The sequence below is a fragment of the Thermobia domestica genome, chromosome 7 (genome assembly GCF_964235325.1).
Source record: "Thermobia domestica chromosome 7, izTheDome1.hap1.1, whole genome shotgun sequence".
Taxonomy (NCBI): Eukaryota; Metazoa; Arthropoda; class Insecta; order Zygentoma; family Lepismatidae; genus Thermobia; species Thermobia domestica.
The window spans coordinates 80,172,882-80,194,534 of NC_137460.1; the positions used below are offsets into that span (position 1 = coordinate 80,172,882).

The window sequence follows — 21,653 nt, forward strand, 5'->3', positions numbered from 1 at the left end:
AAAATTAAGAGCAAACTTAGACTTACTGTAGACGTGCTTGCTTACTGCGTTATATGGTAGAGAATTTACCCTCCCCCAGCAAAATCTGAAATAACGCTACCGAACTGATGCAGAATAAAGATAGTAGGATGAAACGAAATTTTCAACAAAATCCATACAATACAAATGACTTTGTCCAAGATAGTCTCATAGCGTGTGCGATCAAATTATGGATTATTTGAACCATAGGTGAGCACCATACTATTCAGTTAGCCCTCCTCACAGATCCAGTGATTAGTACAAGCGCCTTTAATGTATAAGATCCCGAGTTCGATTCCCGGTGGGAGAATACTGAACGCATTACGATTGTTCGCATTCTACCTTAAACTGTAGGTCCACGTCTCGCATTGTCTCGGTGCTGAAAAGAGACACTAAACTACTGAGTCAGTCACCCTGTGTCCCTAGCTACGATTCCCAATGACAGTACATCTAGTCTCTTATAGCTTTGGTGTTTGAAAAGACATATTCATCTACAAACTTGCTGTGTGACATTAAATAACTACATACACTAACTTATTCTTTTTCACGTATCAGTTTACAGCATGCGCGTCGACTACGTGGGTGCTCCGGACTCCGGCACCCACAGAAATAATATTGTGGTGCGGTGCATCCACAAGATTTTTAGTTTGGACCCAGGTTTTAACCTTTACTCTTGCGTTTAAGTCAGCAGTGTTACCGACTAAGCTAGAGCAGCCCCAACTTATGCTTATATTACCGGTATATTTTACTTTATCACAGCCCAGCTTTTTATAACAGTGTTCATAAAAGATTTTAACTAAAAATAAATCAATCAAACATTGAGACGTCCCTGAAAACATATAGGCTAGCACGTCTCGCTATTGATATGCACCCACATAAATTTTGGAAAATCGGCGCCGTTGGTTTCTAGTCGTATGTAATGACACAGATGTTTCTCATTTCTAAACTCAGACGAGGATAGATTTTAAAGAATTTTTTTCTACTTTACGCGTTTATAATGAACGAATGATTACAATAAAGAGCTAAGAGATAACAGTCAAGGCGTAATGATTACTAAATTCACAATAATTATTTACTTTTATTTTAAACATAGCATCTTTCTTTTTCTCGCATGCATATTCACAAAAAACGAATATTTCGGTTTCATTATTATTATTATTATTATTATTATTATTATTATTATTATTATTATTATTATTATTATTATTATTATTATTATTATTATTATTATTATTATTATTAGAAATGTATTTAGGTTCATTTTAGGCTTTTATCTGTATTTCTTTCTTTGATCAAAAATGTCGCTACGTACTTTATGGAAAAGTTTCCGAATATTTTTGGAAGGAGGGAAGGGAAGGATAAGAGTTCAGTGTTTTCAGGCACCAAAGACGTTTTACTTATTTCTACTTCAAAAGCCTTTCAGACACTGATGCGAATTCATTAGGTGATCCAGAAGGATAGTTTGGAGAGGGCGCGTCGCCACCTAGGATATAGTCAGTGTAAAGTCTTACGTTAACGTCTGTACTACTTGTAGGGAGCTCTATTGAGCTAGTATTAGTTGGGAGGGGGACATGTAGCTTTGTGTATCATAAAACTAGCTAAAATTATAAGAAAGAAGATAGCCTTTAGGCGAGGGTCGACCCTACGGCCCTCTCCATGGATCCGCCACTGTGTCGATTCTAGTACTAATGAATAGCTATTTACGTCTGAAGAAAGACCAAAGAGTTTTCAGAACCTATTAAGTATGGAATATTATTGAAGAACATGGGAAAGACATCAACGCAGCTGTTAAGGTGCGCGTTGTTTCAGAATCGCTCAGTGGGAGTACTTGTAGTGGTTCAGATCCCACTTTAAACAGTACAACTGCCATTTGCAGTTACGTGGAAATGTTAGACTCAATTTCATTGGATTCAACTCTTTATGAATCTATCTGTAAAATCCTCATGAATAATTGAATACATGCAACCTTCAATAGTGAACAATATGCAACCTACAACACAGTAGAGTAGTGTGGGTTTTCTGACTTTAGGGTTTCTGACCTTGTGAGATACTTTATACTTCTTGAATCTCCACCTTCCAGCAACCCTTTCAACCTCCCCTCAAGTCGAAAATCCAAACAATGTCTTCGTCCGCGATTACACGCAGATCTGGTGAAGATCTATTTGTGTACAAAATTTGGTGGGTGAGGTGGCTCGTTCTATGCGAAAATCTGATGACAAACACATACACACAGGTACCTTTACATATTAGTAAGGATAAGGGAAGGGTGAGCCGGAAAAAAAATTGGCACAGAACTAACAAGAAATCATTCCGCTTGTTCACAATTTTGGTCACATATTTTTTTCACGATCACAAGATTTTCTTCTCTCATACCATCACCCGAAAATAGAAATAATAATAATAATAATAATAATAAAAAGATAACTGAATCTATTATTGATTTAACTTACCTGAGTTAACAAAGATATATTTATAGTATTCATTGGTAATACCTTATATAGCTTTATACCAAATAGAAATAGAAATATAAAATTTAGAAATATAAAATTTCTAAATGAAAGATTTCCTAAGTAGTGTTAGGAGAGATCATAGCATAAACAGCGAGGGAATAATGAAAGTGTCATAATATGTGGCATAAACGGCCACATATTACTTCCAAGGCATAAGTATCAAAGCCGGTGGACAGTTGGCCATTCAGAATTGTTATATCAGAGAGTTAACTAAGTCAAACTTTTTGGTCGTATTTTTGTCTCCGGTGGAACAAATTCACGTGAATTATTTTCTTCAGGGCCAGCTAAATTAGAGGTTCTCAACCGGGGTGTTCTTGTTTCCAAAGTGGGTGCTGGAACAAAGAGGGTAGACTACTTAGGTAGCGTCTGAGATTTCATGACGTTAGACTTTCTAGACTTTTCCTTATCGTTGGAAAAAAGGTATTTTGAATTTTAACAAATTACCAAAAGTTTTCCTTTTATTTATTTTTTTAAATAATAATAATGGTTCTTCAAGCCTGGTTTTAAAGAATTTTATATATATATATATATATATATATATATATATATATATATATATATATATATATATATATATATATATATATATATATATATATATATATATATATATATATATATATATATATATATATATATATATTTCTAGTTCTCAGACTGCTTCCTCCATACTTTACGTTCAGCCTTCTGCATCAGTGGATTGGGTTAAGATGATTGGGGACACTCACGACAATCGCATTCATCCAAGGGGGCGCTAGGCTTGAAGAGATTGAAAATGAAGTAAAATGAAATGAAATCTTTAAGTTTAACGTCCCACAATTTTGTCCTTTATGATAAGGGAGACGATGATCAACGCCAGTGAATGATGATGGAAGAATTAGTGGAATGATAATCTGGGACGAAACGAGAGTACCCAAAGGAAGCCCACGGACATGATGTTGTCCACCACAAACTTACTTGATCGGGGATCGAACCAGGAACACCACACACCAGAGGTTTCGAAGATTTAGAACCATTGAGTTAAATCATTACAGTCTAAGACCAAATGCTAAGTGAAGCAAAAAAGGACCATATAACCAGTCAGCTCGAAATAATCAAATAAAAAAGTGTAGTTTAACATTTCGCTATTGTAGCCTGTAAGTTAAACATAAAGGCCTATTATAAATGAAGGTCTTTGATGATGAATAGTATCCTGAAATCGGACCAAGGACACTTAGTTAACTTATTTTCGTTAAATTTATTTGGTAAAACACTGACAGATATGTCACACTTTTGCGACACAATGTTTAAGAAACAATCCATGGTGTCAATTAAGAGAATTAAATTCAAATTTTCAATTCGTGAAGAAGGATTTCCAATATGTCAACGATTATATATAATATAATCGTGTATGTTTTCACGGATTGACGAATATCTCATTTCCCACGCATCATCCTCCAGAATAAATAAATAAATAAATAATAAAAGATCCTGATCTAATATACTTCGTCTCAAGCGGTCTGCTTGAATACAATTTCTATCCCATTTACTTTAAAGGAGGTACCTATATGGAGCCGGTAATTTAACACGATAGGCATAGAGCAGTCAGTTTCTTTTCGCAGTGAATCTAAGGGATATGTGGAAATGTCGAAATCAAGGGAATCAAGATGATGGAATAAACTGAACTTTAAGATCACGAATATCACCTATACACGAACTGTGTTAATTACGGTTTCATATCTGCTTCCACACTTCAATTAATTTTCCTCCGACATAAAGCAACCTGGCCTGTAATAAAAATCTACGTAATTGCCAAAGGGTGTTTTTTTTTTTTTTTTTTTTTTTTTTTTTTTTTGGTACGGAATAAGACATTTCTTTTTTCAGACAGTAAGTTTTCGGAATCATTGCTGTGAATCTAAATCCTAAACCAGTGCTATTCAACCTTTTTTTCCTCGCGTACCCCTACATACAGTTTGCCATCCAATTGTGTACCCCTGAAGCTGCTTAAAAGAAATTAAATCGAAATTAACTTATTAAACCTAATACTCGTACACATGTTCTGTTGATTGAAAGGGGAGGGGCAAATAGAGACCCAATAAAAAAACAGTCAGTGTGACAATCAAAAGACTATTCACATAGGGATGAAGTGCACATCCGAATAAAACTTACAGGAGAAATTTCAAAACATATGGGAGAAATCCAGTTCTACTGAGGGGAATTTTTCCCTCATTCTCCCTGATAATTCGCACACTGAGGACAATGTTAAAAATAAAAAAAAAACTAAAAGTAACTTTAGAACTTACTACATTTATTTTCTCCAATTATAATCGTTCAATAAATATTGGAAATATGCTTATTTTAGGATTATGTACCCCAGAAACATCGAGTACCCCAGGTGTACGCGTACCCCGGTTGAACAGCACTACCCCAAACGATGAATATTGGATCAATCCTACAGTAGAAAACATAAAATGAAAAATATTCAGAAAACTACAAATATATGCGCAGAATTATGAAAGATTTCTTGATTTTCATTACGAAGGAGAAAGAAAACTTTTTTTTTTCTGTTGTTGTCAGAGCAGGAAGCAAAAAGCTTTATTGCATCGTTGTTTAAATGTTTGTTACAAAGATAAATTGCAAAACAAAACAGGATATGTATGAAATGAGATTGGTCTTCTTCAGAGTCAATCAGGGATCAGGGTCTTTGAAACATTTACCTAAAATTGCAATATGCCACGTGCAATAGTTCGTGAAATATTTTATGACCAACTTTTTGTACAGTTTTGAACACGGGAAGACTCAGAGCAGCTGAGACGTTAAAAGATCCCTTTAAGAGGCCCTATCACTGCGAAATTAAAATACCGCTAATTTTACAGTAATTGCATGATATCTTCCAATAGATTAAAGATAATCGAAAAGTGGAACAAGACCTCCTTAGACAATATTATTTTACGTGAGATACCGTTATCACGACTCTGTTTTCGATTTCCAATCATTTAGAAAATCGGCATTTATTTTCGCGTTTCTAAATAACTGCAAACGGAAACTTACTAGGTGACTCGTGATAACGGTAACTCATGCAAAATAACATTGTCTAGGGAGTTCTTGTTCCACTTTTCAATTATCTTTTATCTATTTGAAGGTATCACGTAATTACTGTAAAATTAGTGGTATTTAAATTTCGCAGTGATAGAGCCTCTTAAGTAATTGCTACAGTATGTGGAACACAAAATTTTGATTTGCACTTCTTCTACCTTTGTTTCTAGACTCGACTTCTTGAGAAAAAGTGGAATTAGAGAAAAAATGAATTATGTAATATATCTAGAATGACAATTACCTGTAGAACTGAAATGGTGTCCAAGGCCCATCCTCCGTGGTTCTTTTATAAATAGCGAAACTCTCAGGCCGAGGAGAGTAAAACCATAACCTCACGTACGTTATATCGAACGCTTTCCCTAAAATGAAAAGAAAAGGAAATTACTTAAGCGTAATGTTTGTTAAGAATTTACAATTTAAGATTCTCCTATTATAGAATTTGCTTTAAGCATTTTTTTTCTATACAAAGTCTGATTTCAGTTAAAATTCAGTGAGACTTCAGCCTTCCATCCAACAATACCTGTTTTAGTTGCAAAGGTTGATATGTTTTTCACACTAAATCTAACTGCTACCCTTCAAATATGTTTTATAATAAATTAAGTGACACCAGTCTAGTTGCGTCTTAGCATTTCGTATACAGACTAGTATTTTAAAATGGTACTGTATGTTTTGTTCAGTAAATGCTCTATTTGCACAGTTTAAATAATTTTGTTTTTTCTCTTGTATATATTATCAATAAACAGTGGTGCTATTCAGCCGGTTCGCTAGAACTGGTTGTTAAAATATTTCGAGTTCGCAGAATCGCTTGTTATACCAAGTCATAAAGTCTCTCTCACACACACACACGAAACTGGAAGGGAGAGCTTGTTGGATACAAATTTTTCACAACCAAAATCAATTGATCTATTTAAAGAACCTTGCTTCGCTCTGTACATACCAGAAGATTAATTGCAGGATGGGAGAACGGTAAATTTTATATTAGGTGTATTTGTTTTTAGAAACTGTTATAGCTATAGGGTTAAACATATGATTTCTGAGAACAAGATATAAGCGTTTATTTCTGAATCTCAAATGGTCAGATATCAAGGTTGAGAACTGAGTGCAGTGGTGAGGGTTATTTATATTTGAAACACACACATACAACCATGTCGATCCATTGCTGGATAAATAAGTTTCTAATATATTTGCAGTGTTATATAATTTCGTTACACCACCTTGTATTAGGATGCTGTCGGAGAGAGAGAGAGAGATTTGAATTTGAAATCTATTCGAAGCATTTACGGTTAAATTGAACACGAACAATCAGCAAATTTACTTCCAGATATTTGGCCTCCAAATTGTGCTGTTGAGCCAAAGAACTCTTACATTTTTTTCTCCCCGGAATGGAGTAACTAAAAGAAATGTAGTGTTAAGTTTAATCATAGCGTTAATGTGCCAGTGGTAAACTATTTTATTTTGTAAAGTTATAACATACAATTTCTAATTATTTCATTTTATAAAATTGTTAGTGCGTAATTAGAAGGAATGAAGAATCTAGAATACATAATTATCTAAGATTTTTAACTGCGAGATTGAATTATTAATTTACTCGATGCTTTGAATTGATTTTGGGTTTAACGTCTCGTTCACCAGCGAGGTTATATGAGACATGAACCTACTGATTAATATGGAATCCGAACCACATGAGCTCCAGTTGGGAATCGAACCCGGGTCTCCCACGCCAAAGGCGCGTACGCTAATCGCTTAGCCGTGAAGGGTTAGTAACATGCATATGTACTCGTTATTACAAAGAAAAATCTTGTTATTACAAACAAAACTATTATTACAAACAAAAATCTTATTATAAACAAAGATCTTGCTATTACAAACGTAAATCTTACTATTACCAGTAGTATATGTTCGTCACTGTTAGAAATATGTAACAACCCAGAAGACCCAGAAGTAGGTCCTCTTGTTGCCTTAATGTCTTGCAAACTTAACATTAACAAAATTTCCAATATTTATATGTGTATACTCTTCTTCAAAAAATCTTCGTCACCTACCTTGCTTCAAAAATTTATTTCTGGAAACTCTAATGCTTTGGGTCTTAATAAATATCTCATTTGGCCAAAGAAATTTCATATTTGTTTAATTTAAATCCAACTGTAAGGTGAGTACTTTCTTACAAGAGTGTACATTCATATATTGTAAAAAAAAAAAAAAAAAAAAAAAGTTTATTACAGCTAAAAGTAATAAGAGTAGTTAATTTGCTTATGAAGTGAAGTGCATCTGTTAAATACGAGTATTTGTTCTTTGAAAGCAAAGCCTATACTTCACACACATACGTGGTAGGCGAAAGATTTTCTTCTTATACTAGATGATATATCAGAGCGGAACTTCTGAGGTTGATATTATAGGAGCTCTGTTTTGGATTGTTGCTTGTGATTCGTTTACTGAGAAGCTACATTTGCCTATTAAATATATACTTTTTCAAAGTGCTACATGGCCGACTACGGGGGAGAAGGCTGACTACTGGTCCATTTACCGTATTTTGTCGTGATAAAATATAAATGATTCTTTTTATGGGATTGAGAAATGAAACAAAAATATTATTATTACAAACAAAAATTTATTAGAAACAAAAATCCTATTATTGCAAACAAAAATATCATTACAAACAAAAATCTTACTATTACAAACAAAAATCTTATTAGAAACAAATACCTACCGAAGTGCTTCTAAAGGATATACACGAAAATCTGGAAATGAACGGAATCAGAAGGAGGAAATAAAAACTGAACTTTAAAATCAGGAATACCAACTTTACAAGAACTAAGTTAATAATCGTTTCATTAAATACATATCCGCTTGCACACTTCAATTAATTTTCTTCTAAATAATTAGTTTTCCTTCAATAAACAAAAATCTTATTACAAACAAAAATCTTATCATTACAAACAAAAATCATATATTCACCAGTATATGTGCGTCACTGTTAGGAATATGTATGTACAGCATTAGAAACAAACAATAATAGACACAGTCTGCAAGTTGCCTTATTTTCTTTTTACATAAATCAGATTTCTTTAATATATAAGCACGAGGTTGATAGCATTTCTTAAATTCGTTGATTCCCTTATACATGTCCCAGATGTTTTTATTTTTACTATTATCTTCAAGTTCCTTAATTTTAGCTTCCAAAAAATCGCGTTTCTTTGTTCTAAAAGTTTTGGAAGTTTCCCGCCTGATATCTGCGAAATTTTGTGTAGTCATTTCATTCGGATTTTGTAGCCAGCGTAGTTTTGCCTGTTTTCTCTTCTCTGTTAGTTTAATGCATTCCTGGTCGAACCATGGTTTGTTCCTACGTATTTCCGCGTGTCCCAATTTTTCTATTGCTGAACTTTTAATGCTATCTCTAATTTCAATCCAAGTATCCTCAATACTAGTGCACTCCGAGTCTTCTAAGACCGAGAATCTATTCGAAACTTCAATCTGGTATTCCTCTCTTACCTGGCTCTCTTCTAATTTCTTTAAATTGAATCTCTCTGTTTACGGACAATGAATATTACCTTTATTCAACGATAATCTCTCTCGTATTATCACTGCTACCAGGTAGTGATCAGTGTCACAATCAGCCCCTCTAAACGACCGGACATCAATTATGCTAGATTGCCTTCTTCTATCTACTAAAACATGATCAATTTGATTATGTGTTTTTCCGTCTGGTGATGTCCAAGTATATTTATGAAATTCGCGATGTGGGAATTTTGTACTCTTCACGATTAGGTTTTTGGATGTTGCAAAGTTCACGAGTCTAACACCGTTGTCATTACTTTCCTTATGCAGACTTTCGTTCCCTATAATCGGTTTGAAAATATCCTCTCGTCCTACCTTAGCATTGAAATCCCCTAATAGAATTTTCATATGGTATCGCGGGTAGGTTTATGTACATAAATAATCTATTTCGGCAGTATTAGAAACTATCAACTATTATTGACAAGGAACGACGGACTTTCAAGTGTCATATAAATACTTTTTTTTTTTTCGAAAATTACGCATGACAACTTACTTTCAGATATGTCATTTTGTTCTTTCGATGTCACCTATCGATTGATGTAGGTCTCATCTTTGAACAATTTTGAAGTTAAACAAAAATTAAAAATATAAGGATTGATATTATTTTTGGGTTATATAGACCCATACACTCATTAATCATATTGTGCACTACCATCTTGCTGTGGCATAATGAAAAGTCTGATGAGAGTACGCCAGTGTTTGTAGACTGAAGGAAATTTCCCTATCTAGGGAAATTTGTAGTTAAATTTACCTAAATGGAAAAAGGGGTTTTCTTCGATAAAACATAAAAATCTAGGGAAATTCTCACGCAGACTGACAATTATACGTAAATGCTTAAATTTTTCTTTGTTCTTCAGAAATAAACCAATAAAGGAGCAACAGTGCGTGTGTGTCTGTATGTGTATGTGTGTGCGTGCGTCTGTTCATTAGCACCAGGGGTGAAAGTGAGGGGGAACACAAGGGGACGCCGTTACCCCACTTCCAGAAAATATCTATGGCGTCCCTCTACTTCCTAAAACTTACAATGAGTAAAGATAGACACGGGGCGCAGTGTGACGTCATGCGTCCCCCTACCTTTCAAGATTCATTTTTACCCTTGATTAGCACCCATTGTTAGTTGGGTGTATTTACATGTATTTGATTGTAGAAGAAAATAACTTCTGTCATAAGAGTTGAGTTGAGTTTGGGTTTAGCGGCCCGTTCAGTAATGAGGCTATATGAGAGATGGACTTACCGCTTAACATGGAATCCGAACCACATGAGCTCACGCCGAGAATCAAACCCTGGTCTCCCACGCAGGCCCGTAGCCAGTCCAAAAATGTAGACGGAGCTGGTAGAAGTTAGGGGGAGCCTATCAAACCATATTATAGTTAATCACCACATTATAGTTCGTTTGCAAGCCTATCGTGAAATTTTAGGAGGAGCCAATAAAAATTATAAGGGGGCCAGCCTCTGTGTACCTCGTGGATATGGACCTGCTCCCACGCCAAAGGCACATACGCTAACCACTTAGCAGAAGGAACTCTTTCTGTCATAGGAATTGGATACTTAACACACTAGGGAAAACTTGTATTAGTCAAGGGAATTTTTCTTGAGGAAACCTGCGAACACTGGGATATCTTTCAGTGCGGTTGAGGGTGAGTGTGGGAGAAAAAAATCATCTTTAATGTGGTGTGGTTGGCATAGCACACCAACTTTTAAGTTTACAAACAAAAATCGTTTTTATGAATTTTCTCGAAATCTATGCACGAGGATTTATATTCATATATGTTCGAACTTGATAAGTTCTATGGTATGTCTCATTTCTGAACATTTTCTTCCCATTAAAAGCCATTAATGTAAAATTATTATTATGATTATGATGTTTACAAGATCGTCTTTTTACCTATCTATATTGAAAAGCAATAATGGAACCACCTCACGTATGAGTGTTATAGTGTGTATCATGTGTGAACAAGAAGGATAATTGATACTACAAACGGATCGTTGAATATCAAACGTCGGGGAAATGTTAGTCTAGAACAGAGAAGCATACCAATTAGTGACAATAGATACAATGATTTATCACAGCCGCAACGCTCACAGCTAAATGGAGATAACACCGATTGCTTTGACAATAACATTTCGATTGATTCGTTTTCGGTTTATATGTTGCAAAGAAGCTGTGGGGGCTGCATACAAAAACCCAAGACAAAGTTTTCCAGCAATACAAAGTCCTATGGTGATTACAGAACGAATATAGTATTTTGCACACAAGATGTGAACATTATAATAATAATAATAATAATAATAATAATAATAATAATAATAATAATAATAATAATAATAATAATAATAATAATAATAATAATAATTATTATTATTATTATTATTATTATTATTATTATTATTATTATTATTATTATTATTATTATTATTATTATTATTATTATCACTCCTATGACCTCATTTCTTTGTTCTGTTTCACCATTAAAAAATCATCTAATTATAATTGCGTAGCAACGGCAAATAAATTTAATTCTGTTCTCAATCTTTTCCAAATGACATTTTTATTTTTTTAAATTTTATTTTAGTTTAGTATTCCTTTCAGCAACGAGGTTATATGAGACGTGGACCTACAGATTAAAGTATGATCCGAACCACGTAAGCTCCCGGCGGGAATCGAATCCTGGTCTTTCATGCTAAAGGCGCGTGCGCTTACCGCTTAGCCACGAGGGAGTTCTCCAAATGAAATTTCATTATTATTCGTCAGCAATTAATCAATCATTTAAGACGTTTCTAATTTTTCTATTTCTTTTCAGATACTACACCTATTTCTTTTAGTTATTTGACTACATAGGTCTATTTGTATTATTTAGTTACTGAATTTATTCTTTGATGCAATGCCATGAGCCGAATGCCAAAGCTTGGGTTCTTACCATATGTTATCGTTTATTTTTATTAATAGAACGTTTGTAATTTGTACATTCGATTACTTACAGTAGTAGATATGCTAATATTTTGTTTTATTTTTCCCCCTCAATTTACTCATTGTCTGTTATTTCTTAGCAATTATTGTATATTCGTATAACTTACTATGCTTGGTTATGTTACGGTATATAATGTATCATTTTATTTGTATTGCTTTTGCCATTATAATCACTCTTGTTATACTGTTTATATTCCCTCAGGCATACTTGTGGCCATTCGCTGTATGTGTCTAATAAATAAATCAATGAATAAATTATTATTATTATTATTATTATTATTATTATTATTATTATTATTATTATTATTATTATTATTATTATTATTATTATTATTATTATTATTATTATTATTATTATTACTTGGTAGTAGTAGTACAGAACACGAAGTGTCTCAAACTCAAGATCTAGTATGTATTAGTTAATATACCGGACTTCTAATTGATGGTTGAACTGAATAGAGAAAACAAGTGATAACAAACAAATGTACACAAATGACATCACGAAGAAATTAAATGCATTAAGTCACGTTAAGCATTTATACTGCACAAAGTACAGTGAAGTATATGCAATAAGAAAACAGACGAAAAACGTCATTTAACATATTTTCAATTAAAACTTTGTTCGTGTATCTTTTATGAAACGTTTCTACAATGAAGGCTTCACCAACCGGTATGTCGTGACAGATTATGTCGCGCAGCTCCATGAGGTGTTTAGTGAAATCTTAGAATTGAAAAATATTTTTTTGGCATCCAGATGGCCTATAAATCTAGACTTTATACGACATATTTTATTTTTTCTAGCATGAAGTCAAGTTTAAAGTCAATTTTGGTCAATTTCTGCACTAGTCATCAGCAGATGCTGAATTTAACTTCCCAATATTTAGATAATACTACACAGAAATGTTTATATTACTATTCTAATTTATATAGGGGTGTAGTATTGTAAAATATATATACTGTATTGTAATGAAAATTCTACTAAAAGTGTCGCGATGTCGTGAATTTCTACAAGCGTGTCGCCAGTCAAGAAAAGATTGGAAAATTCTACTATAATACATCATTTTCTAATTTTTACACAGCTAATCGTGTCATTGGGTATGCAATAATAATAATAATAATAATAATAATAATAATAATAATAATAATAATAATAATAATAATAATAATAATAATAATAATAATAATAATAATATGTTCCGTGAAATAGTTATCAATAAGTGTATTTTATTATGTTAATATTCGTTCTTCATTTGGTTTTTCCTTGAGAAATCAAGGACACTATATATATAGAAGGCTATATCGTATGAGTTCACCCGAACGCATGAGATCGGGATAAAAGTTGGTTTGGTATAGGACAACACTGTGGAGGACCTATTGGATACTAAACATACTAGGACTGTGGAGGACAACACTAAACGATCTTTGTATGTTATAGTGGACACATGAGCTATGAGCAAGCAAATAGCGCACGTTCAAGTGTATGATAGGTGGTCAGTGCATCGGTAGATCCCGGCACAATTATTATTATTTTTTTTTTTTTACCTCCTAGATCATAGTACTAGATTTAAGTAGCTCTTTAATTAGCGAAGTTCAGCGACTCTGCTGGGAATCAAATATTAAAACACCTTAGTCTAATTTTGTTTGTAAGTAAAAAACTGTTCATACAAGATATATTTACCTTCGTTTCCTCTGTATGTCTGTTTTCTTCGTCCATCTTGCTAGTACCTAAGCAAATGTGTCTAATTTTGGTGAATATTGTTATTTTGTTCTTAGTTGCATTTAACAACAATACAGTAGGGTTATATAGTGACAATAATGATGATTTTCCACGAATTTTTGAAATCCAATCAGAGATTTTGTTTTCTGAACTGTAAAACTATTCATTCTTGATTCGACTATCGTGCTAGTGGGCCTTATACAATTTGTTGTTTTAGTTCGTTACTCCACACTACAGGCGCGGATCCAGGACCGACTTCTGGGGGGGGAGGAAGTTGTCATACTGCTACTTTTAATGACTCTAAACTTTGGGATGGGTTCTATTTATAGACCTATATATAAAATAAAGTTTCCTCTTTTGGGGGGAAGATGGCCCCGATCGCCCTCCCCTTCTGGATCCGCTCCTGCCACACTATAACTCTTGACCGAAAATTAATTTTTGAATGTTGCTTTTCGCAATAGATACTAAAAGCGATTATTTCGGCCCGAGTTTGTTAATGGAATAAATTAGGGTTGCCATATTTTAAATTTAGAAAAACGGAGGATTCTAACCCGTAAATACTGATATAAGCTTGTGTATTACAAATACTGACCTGGAATTCTTCGGATCTTTTTTTTTTTTTTTTTTTTTTTTTAAGTGGTTTCTTTGTTAACTGACACTTTCAATGTACTTTTCTAACGAAACTAAAGTAAAGCAAATTTAGTTTTTGCCTTTAATCTTTAATTAATTTCAACAAATGTGAGTCTCCAATTGTAAAGTAAGTATTAAGGCATAAAGTATTACAGTAAGAAACTGTCCTTCTGTATTCTTGTAGTTTATGAAGTAACTACAACAATTCAAGTACGTTTGTCACAACATCCACAAACAAATATTCATTCGTTTAGAACCTCTAGTACGTTACATTAAAAACACATGAACTACACAAAGAAAACCACTGTGCATTAGAGAAAATCTCAAATTAGCAAACGACCCTGCGCACGCGCACTGAGCAAATAGCTCACAGCCTGAACCTGAGTGAGAGTCCAAATTTAACTCAATCGCGATTGAGATTGACACAAATATGTAGCGGTTTACGTTGAATATAACAAAACACTTTATCAACAAAGTCGTCTTAAATTTTTCTCCAATCCAAAAAAGCGGGTGGTTTTTCGTAATTAAGATATCATTAAGCGGGGGAACGAATATAGGACCTGAAAATCGGGTGGTACCCGCTAAACTCGGGTAATATGGCAACCCTAGAATAAATTCATAAAATCTTCACGGGTAATGATGATCTTCAACGGTGGGTATCTAGTGAAACAAAGGTAAAAATCGTCCAGCGTTGACATCTACCGGACGAAATTAAAACTTCTAGGCGTAATCCCTTTCACTATCTTTAGAACATTTTTATTAATACAGTATTTAAAAATACCAACATATCGTACGCGATCAATGAAACTCATTCGATCTTGATCAATTTTGGAGTGGTGCTAGGATTTCACGAACTTAGTATCCATATGACGTATTATGGTGTGAAAGACATTTACGGCAGTACCCGAGTTATTGTTGATCAAAGATCGGGTCTAAACTTGTTTTATAAGTAAATGTATAACCCCAAAATTGATGGACAATAACTTCCGGAAAAAAAGTCTGAACACCATAATAGTTCGTATACGAACTAAACTTATCAAAGCCTATTAACATACCACACTTAGTCAAATGCAAATCTTTATGACCCCGTGTAGTGTAGTCGCTAACGCTCTCGCCTTTGTTGCGAGCAGTCCCGAGTTCGATTCCCGGTACGGACACTCCGTCGAAGAGGTATAACATCTTTTTTAGACCAGACATCCTGAGTGAGGATTTTCCTGGGTTTTCCTCATTTACACCAGAAAAATGCCGGGATAGTTCCTAACATAATAGTCCCAGGCTGTATCCTTCTTTCTCCATTCTTTCCTTTTTTCTCCGATTCCCCGAGAGACGTCATCCCTCATGTGTGACGGACTAGCATGGCCATAGAAGCCAAAAGCCCAAAATATATTTCCTAATCCAAATCAAATAAAGATCTTTGATTTTCGAGTTATTGGCCATGGGATTTGGAGCTCGAACTTATGCCAAATTTTCGAAAAAGGAAAAAAAATCGTTAATTGCTATTTAGATGCACTCGATGAAACTCATCCGATGTCGATCAAATTTTGTATGAAGGCGGAGGGGCTTAGTACACACATGAAATATTATGGTGTGGAGAATCTGATCTTTGGTGTTCGAGTTACTGGCAACCGAAGCTTAAGTTTGGTCTTAAGAAACATGTTAGGCGTTAAATTATATATATAAAACGGTATTAAGAAACCTATAAATTTACACAGTTACCATATACGTAAAATTAGTGCCACAGCTCTTCATGAGGCGTAGAACCATGGACATGTTGTCCTACATACATAGAATTATGTTGTTAAAATAATGTTACTACTTTGTAATAACTAAAAATTTGGTTGGATTTATCAACATCCTCATTAGTACCGACAGTAAAAATGTAATTTTTATATTTTTGTACCATCATTAATGGTGCTATAAGAAGGTAAGAGGTGCAGGTTCTGGTCAGTAGTTTGACGGGTGATACACCTAATTGTAGAAAACCAGATCGTGTTAGTTGTGCGTCGTTCATTCAGGCTCGTTTAAGAGTGTTACAAAGAAAAGTAACTTGTACCTTCTAACAATTCAAATTTATTATTGTTAATTCTAATTTTCAAACATGCAAGAAAGCAATAATTAACTGAATTTTTGATATTGTTTAACAATGTTATTTTTGTTGTTTCTAGGTCTTTCAATGCCGACAAGGGGATATATATATATATATATATATATATATATATATATATATATATATATATATATATATATATATATGCCCAGAACATTAGTAGATGGTTAAAAAATACGCTGAAGACCTATTGCCTATGAGGTGTGTTCACTACGCATCTGATTAATTGTCTCGTTTCCAAGACCTGTGGCTGCTGATAAGGATGCGGTACGCACTAAGCCACCTGTAATAAATTTCGTTTTCTTTCTTCTTCAGTTCGTAATTCTTGTTTTCTGATCACGTTTAACATATCTACCATCATCCATACTTTGTGTTTGCATTCCTTTTTCTTCTTTCCTTTGCATCATCTTCGGTCCTTCAGATGACTTCCGTAACTCTGATTCACTGTTGCCACAGTCCTAGCTCCGGAGTGGGCTGAAAAATAGTACCAAATTGAAACAAAAAGGGCTGAATTTATACCAGTGTAATGCATACTCTATAACACGAAACTAAAAGAGGTAAAGTTCTAGAAAACTCCCCCCCCCCCCTTCTTCCACGAGTCCAAATCAAGAAAGTCTTTATCTTCGTCAATATGGCGTCACTAGTAAACAACTTATTCCGGTAAGCCGGCAACTACGTCAATGTATTTTTTCGTTGCTATTATTTTTTGGTGTAGAATCTTTGCAACGACACATAAATTGTAGACTTACTTGAGCACACTCTGGTCTTCTTCAGAATTTCCAACACTTGAATCAACGCTTTTTCTTTTTCTTTCTTTTTTTTTTTAAGATTTCAAGCTAAAATTTCCTCCACACTACTTCTTTCTCGTCTTCTTCATGCGCCCATCTAGCGTCATTTGTTTCCCGGTATAGTTCGAATTACGAATTTTGCACACGAAGTTCGTAGTGTGTATGCGGTGCAACGTTACTGAATGAATGTTCAACAGCATTTTAAGAGTCCAACACACAGTATGAGTAACGTGAGAAGTAGAAAAAGTCTTACTGACACTTTTGAAAATGTGACAAATATTTGTTAAATGGTGCTGAATTGGGTAGAATTGTACCAAGTGTGGCAACAGTGCTCTGATTTTACTTTTAAACAAGTGAGTATCGTTTGAGTGTGAAACTAGGATTTCCAAACTATGTGAATTCAATACTCAAAATTGAATTAGTGTATCTGTAGTACTGGTTGCAATAGAGTAATAAGATCAAATATAGAACCTGTTCCTCGGAGGTTGAATCCATATCAAAAGCCCATTATACGCTGTGCCTTACTGCTTTTGGTCTATAGCGACAAATGTTGAAATCAAAAATAATTTATTTTAACCACTTCCGGTTTGAATAGATGACTAAGGGAGGAGATTAAACCTGTCCTTGGAATCAATTGCAAAAAAAAATCTTGAAAACATTAATTGTTTTTGCTCTACGAAAATAACTATTGAAACCGGAAATAATAGTTAATTTGAACCACTTCCGGTTTCAGTAGAGTGTTGTGCATACTCATAATATGTTATCTTGAGACACTGAATCGTTTACAAAATACAGCTTCTTGCTATCTGCTACCGTTTTTGTTCTATGGCGATAAACTTTGAAGCCGGAAGTAATTTAATCAGTTCCGGTTTGCATAGAGGGTTAATGAAGAAGGCGGAACCTATTCTTCGGACTCTATATCAATTACAGAAAACAGGTCTCCATATCTCTTACCATTTTTGTTCTATGAATAACAGTATTGAAAGCGAAAGTAGTAATGTCAAGTAATTTCAAGAACGTCTGACTTTGGTCGAGTGTTCGGGATAGTCGTGATACATTGCATTGAGACGTTTAACAGTTTACAGAAAACAAATCATTGATATATGTTACCGTTTTTCTTCTGTGGCAATAAACGTTGAAACGTATTGAAACCGGAAGTAATAGTAAATTTGAACTACTTCCGGTTTTAGTAGTTATTTGTTATAATATATTGGCTTGAGACGCTGAATCGTTTGAGAAAGACAGCTTCATATTATCTGTTACTGTTTACGTCTTATGGTGATAAACGTTGAAACCGGAAATGGCTAATTTCAACTCGTTCTGGTTTGAATAGAGGGTTACTGGGGAAAATGGAATCTATTCTTGGGACGCTGAATCCATTGCAAGAAAACGCATCTTGATAGCTTTTACCGATTTTACTATACGGAAATCAGTATTGAAACCGGAAGTAATAGTAAATTTGAACCACTTCCAGTTTCGGTAAAGTGTTGTAAATAGTCATGGTATGTTGTATTGTTATCGACAAGAAATCGCTTCTAGCTATTCCCTGCCGTTTTTGCTCTGTGAAGATCAGTATTAAAACTGGAAATGGTTTCATACTTTTTCCACTTCTAGTTTTAGTACAGAGATAAGTGTACAAATGGAAGCTATTTCCTATTCCATTTCCTAAATGGTTTGAGATATGAGTAAGTTCACAATGAAGTTGGAATTATTGGTTACTTTTTGCTTTTTAAATTATTATTATTATTATTATTATTATTATTATTATTATTATTATTATTATTATTATTATTATTATTATTATTATTATTATTATTATTGGTTTAAACCAGCCAGAAACGTTTTTTTTTAAATATTGATTTATTGTCTAAAAGAGTGACAGGCAAACTACGACCCGTGGGTCAGATTCAGACCTCTGTTCGGCCCACGTCATGATTCCTAATCTGACATCTTTAAGCTTCAATTATGAGAATCAGTGCAACCCAGTTTGTAAGAAACTTTTAGTAATCAATTCACACTTTTATTCATCTTGTTCCCCTTCACAACCTTTCAAACATTAATTGAGCTTAGTATTAAAAGAATTTTGTAAAATGTACCATTAGATACATTGGCAGTCTATTGTTTTTCCTTCTTTGGTCTTTTTCTAAAAGATTTTGCCCATCACTGGTCTAAACAGTAGGTTCCATCTCTGGTTCTAGGCAGGGTTAAAGTTAGAGTGGTGTAAGTAACTTTTTCATAAACAAAGACACAGAAATCAGACCCATATAAATCAATCTGGTCATAGAAAACTTAAGTAAGAGAGTCGTTCAACTACAGATAGATAAAAGTTAAATGTTATGTAATAAAGGGAAAAAAATGTTTTGTTCTCGAATTATTACAGTACATTTTGGGTTAATTTCTGAAAAACAAAGAAAATGACTTACACCACTGCAATTTTAACCATGAGAGAGGCGACTTTTTTTTTGTTATGGATTGAGAATCCTAAGAATAAATTTCATGTCGGTATTTATTCATCTATTGAAACCGGAAGAAGTAAATCTAGTACAACTTCCGGCTTTAATATTGATTCCTATAACGCAAAAACTATATGAAATAGCGAGAAACTCGTTTTAATATGGGTTCAACGTTCCAAGAACAGGTACCAATCTCCAACTTCTTATCCCTCTATGGTAATCGGAAGTGCAGTTCTACTATTTCCGGTTTCAATAATGAAAACCTGTAGTTGGAGAAGTCTACGACAATATCACAGTGTGAAACGTAACTCACTTGTTTTTCAAACTCAAGAACTCATAAACAAAATGTGGATATGCGGTATCTGTAGCACAGTAATGAATGCTGAAAAACGAACATGGTGATGTATTCGGAAGTGTTTTAAAACGACGTTCATTTCCTTTTAGACGTTATTCATCACTTCCCAGAGATGATAGATCTTTTTATGTGGCTCCGAGTGAGATGAAGGTGAGGAATACAGTGATGTGCTAACGAGGTCAAACTGTTACTAATGTAAGTTACACGTTGATTTCTTTCCTGAAGCCCAGGTGCTACTTCTTCCTCTTTCGTCTGTCTCTGTTGTGGGAAAAGTCGTTAACACTGAGTCTCAAATCTCGAATGAGTTCTTTATGCTGAAGAGATGAAGGTGTAGCAATGTCATAAACAGGTTACGGTTAAAACATCTTCAATGTATTCACGGCGAAATAAATGTGTCGCTTGTAATGAACTTTTAATGCCTTATAAAAAGAACTGTCAAAAGTTCAGTAGAAACAAACCAACTATACGGTATACGGTTGCACTGAAAGAATTTTCGGTAATATTATCACAAATTCTGGTATTGAAAATTTAGTGTTACAAGATTGATATTGAAAATAATAGTTTTTGTAACTGTAATTCAACAAAGATATAATATTATCTTACTTATTGATGGTTAGCGTTTTTGTTTGTTTGTACATCAAAATAGGCAAGCATATGTGTTCAACTATAAGTTTCCAAAGCTACGAACGTTGAATTTGTACACAAAACTCGTTTTCTCACAGAAGCAAGAGATAAGAAAGTATTTTCTGAAATATTATTTTATTATTATATTATTACACTATATATATATATATATATATATATATATATATATATATATATATATATATATATATATATATATATATATATATATATATATATATATATATATATATATATATATAGATAGATAGATAGATAGATAGATAGATACTATTATTATATTATATAGAAATATTTTCGGGACGCTTAAATGTCCCGGATTTCAGCGAAGAAGAAAGAAAGGGAATATTATAGTTTGTTTTTTCACAGGATTTGGTACATAATTATTCTCTTCAGCTTCTGAGTATGGCGATTGAAAAGCTGAAAAAAAAACTTAAATACATAAAACATGAATTTAACTAAAATGCCTAAAAGTACTTCAAATTATATGCCCGTAGCCAATCTCCCTTTATAAAATTGTTGCGTGAGTACTTTAGGATTTTGAAATTTCCGAAATCCTTAATTTAAATGATATTTATTACGAAATAATAATAATGATTTGCGTATTTTTAAACGTTGATAAATGCTTTTCATTGTGCTCGCACATTTTATCAATACATAGTTTTCATACTATAAATCATGAAACACAAACCCCGTGTTTGTGATCCAAGATTTGGGTGAACTATTGTCGTCCACAGGAGTCGAGAAATTTCTCGGTTCGTCTCGAATTTGAAAAAATGTACTTTTCGTTTCATTTTCGAGGCAAATATCGTGAGCAACACTACACTTAATG

General features: G+C 33.6%; 1 protein-coding gene across 1 annotated transcript in view; it reads right to left on the reverse strand.

Moving 5' to 3' along the window:
• The window catches only part of LanB2 (laminin subunit gamma-1), a 488,424-nt gene that overhangs the window by 303,464 nt on the left and 163,307 nt on the right, over positions 1 to 21,653 (reverse strand). Inside the window, exon 3 of the mRNA XM_081764904.1 lies at positions 5,845 to 5,962. Within this exon, the coding sequence (XP_081621030.1) occupies positions 5,845 to 5,962 (118 nt within the window). The remainder of the gene's footprint in view (positions 1 to 5,844; positions 5,963 to 21,653) is intronic.